This window comes from Scomber japonicus, chromosome 9 (genome assembly GCF_027409825.1).
Source record: "Scomber japonicus isolate fScoJap1 chromosome 9, fScoJap1.pri, whole genome shotgun sequence".
Lineage (NCBI taxonomy): Eukaryota > Metazoa > Chordata > Actinopteri > Scombriformes > Scombridae > Scomber > Scomber japonicus.
Window position 1 is genome coordinate 2,342,256 of NC_070586.1, and position 2,500 is coordinate 2,344,755.

Here is a 2,500-nt window from a genome sequence, read left to right on the forward strand (position 1 = left end):
TCCACCGACCCCAACACCCGGGTGTTCACCATCCGAGGCACCGCCCAGCAGATGGACCTGGCCCGCCAGCTCATAGACGACAAGATCGGGGTACTACACACTACACACAACTACACACTACACACACTACACACTACACACTATACACACTACACACTACACACTACACCAGCCCGCCAGCTCATAGACGACAAGATCGGGGTACTACACACTATACACACTACACACTACACACTACACACTACACCAGCCCGCCAGCTCATAGACGACAAGATCGGGGTACACACAACTACACACACTACACACTACACACTACACCAGCCCGCCAGCTCATAGACGACAAGATCGGGGTACTACACACTATACACACTACACACTACACACTACACACTACACACACTACACACTAAACCAGCCCGCCAGCTCATAGACGACAAGATCGGGGTACACACAACTACACACTACTACACACTACACACACTACACACTACACACTACACACACTACACACTACACCAGCCCCCCAGCTCATAGACGACAAGATCGGGGTACTACACACTATACACACTACACACTACACACAACTACACACTACACACACTACACACTACACACAACTACACACTACACACACTACACACACTACACACTACACACACTACACACCTGTACACACACTACACACTACACACACTACACACTACACCAGCCCGCCAGCTCATAGACGACAAGATCGGGGTACTACACACTATACACACTACACACTACACACAACTACACACTACACCAGCCCGCCAGCTCATAGACGACAAGATCGGGGTACTACACACTATACACACTACACACTACACACTACACACTACACACACTACACACTAAACCAGCCCGCCAGCTCATAGACGACAAGATCGGGGTACTACACACACTACACACTACACACTACACACAACTACACACTACACCAGCCCGCCAGCTCATAGACGACAAGATCGGGGTACTACACACTATACACACTACACACTACACACTACACACTACACACACTACACACTAAACCAGCCCGCCAGCTCATAGACGACAAGATCGGGGTACTACACACTATACACACTACACACTACACACTACACACTACACACTACACACTACACACACTACACAACTACACACTACACACTACACACTACACACTACACACTATACACACTACACAACTACACACTACACACTACACACTACACACTACACACACTACACACTACACACTACACACACTACACACTACACACACTACACAACTACACACTACACACTACACACTACACACTACACACACTATACGACACACTACACACTATACACACTACACACTACACACTACACACTACACACACTATACGACACACTACACACTATACACACTACACACTACACACACTACACACTACACACTACTACACACTACACACTACACACACTACACACTACACACACTACACACTACACACACTACACACACTACACCAGCCCGCCAGCTCATAGACGACAAGATCGGGGTACTACACACTACACACTACACACTACACACAACTACACACACTACACACTACACCAGCCCGCCAGCTCATAGACGACAAGATCGGGGTACGCACAACTACACACTACACACTACACACTACACACACTACACACCTGTACACACACTACACACCTGTACACACACTACACACTACACACACTACACACTAAACCAGCCCGCCAGCTCATAGACGACAAGATCGGGGTACACACACTACACACTACACACTACACACTACACACACTACACTACACACTACACACCTGTACACACACTACACACTACACACACTACACACCTGTACACACACTACACACACTACACACTACACACACTACACACCTGTACACACACTACACACCTGTACACACACTACACACCTGTACACACACTACACACTAAACCAGCCCGCCAGCTCATAGACGATAAGGTGGGGGTACACACAACTACACACTACACACTACACACTACACACACTACACACCTGTACACACACTACACACCTGTACACACACTACACACTAACATGACAGGAGACAGGTGAGGAGGTGCTGACGTGTGGAATGACTGAAGAGCTGAAACCTGTTGGACCTGATTTGTGTCCCGCGTCTCTGAGCCAGACCGGCCGGTTTGACGGGGTTAAAGTCTCACTTCCTGTTCACACACCTGCCTCACTTCCTGTTCACACACCTGACTCACTTCCTGTTCACACACCTGACTCACTTCCTGTTCACACACCTGACTCACTTCCTGTTCACATACCTGACTCACACACCTGACTCACCTCCTGTTCACACACCTGACTCACTTCCTGTTCACACACCTGACCCACTTCCTGTTCACACACCTGACCCACTTCCTGTTCACACACCTGACTCACTTCCTGTTCACACACCTGACTCACGTCCTGTTCACACACCTGAC

General features: G+C 48.7%; 1 protein-coding gene across 2 annotated transcripts in view; it reads left to right on the forward strand.

Moving 5' to 3' along the window:
- Positions 1–2,500, forward strand: part of LOC128364352 (far upstream element-binding protein 3-like) — a 37,573-nt gene that overhangs the window by 23,044 nt on the left and 12,029 nt on the right. For both annotated transcript variants that reach the window (XM_053324889.1, XM_053324890.1), the window contains exon 13: positions 1–90. This exon is cut by the window's left edge and continues 71 nt beyond it. In XM_053324889.1, the coding sequence (XP_053180864.1) occupies positions 1–90 (90 nt within the window). The remainder of the gene's footprint in view (positions 91–2,500) is intronic.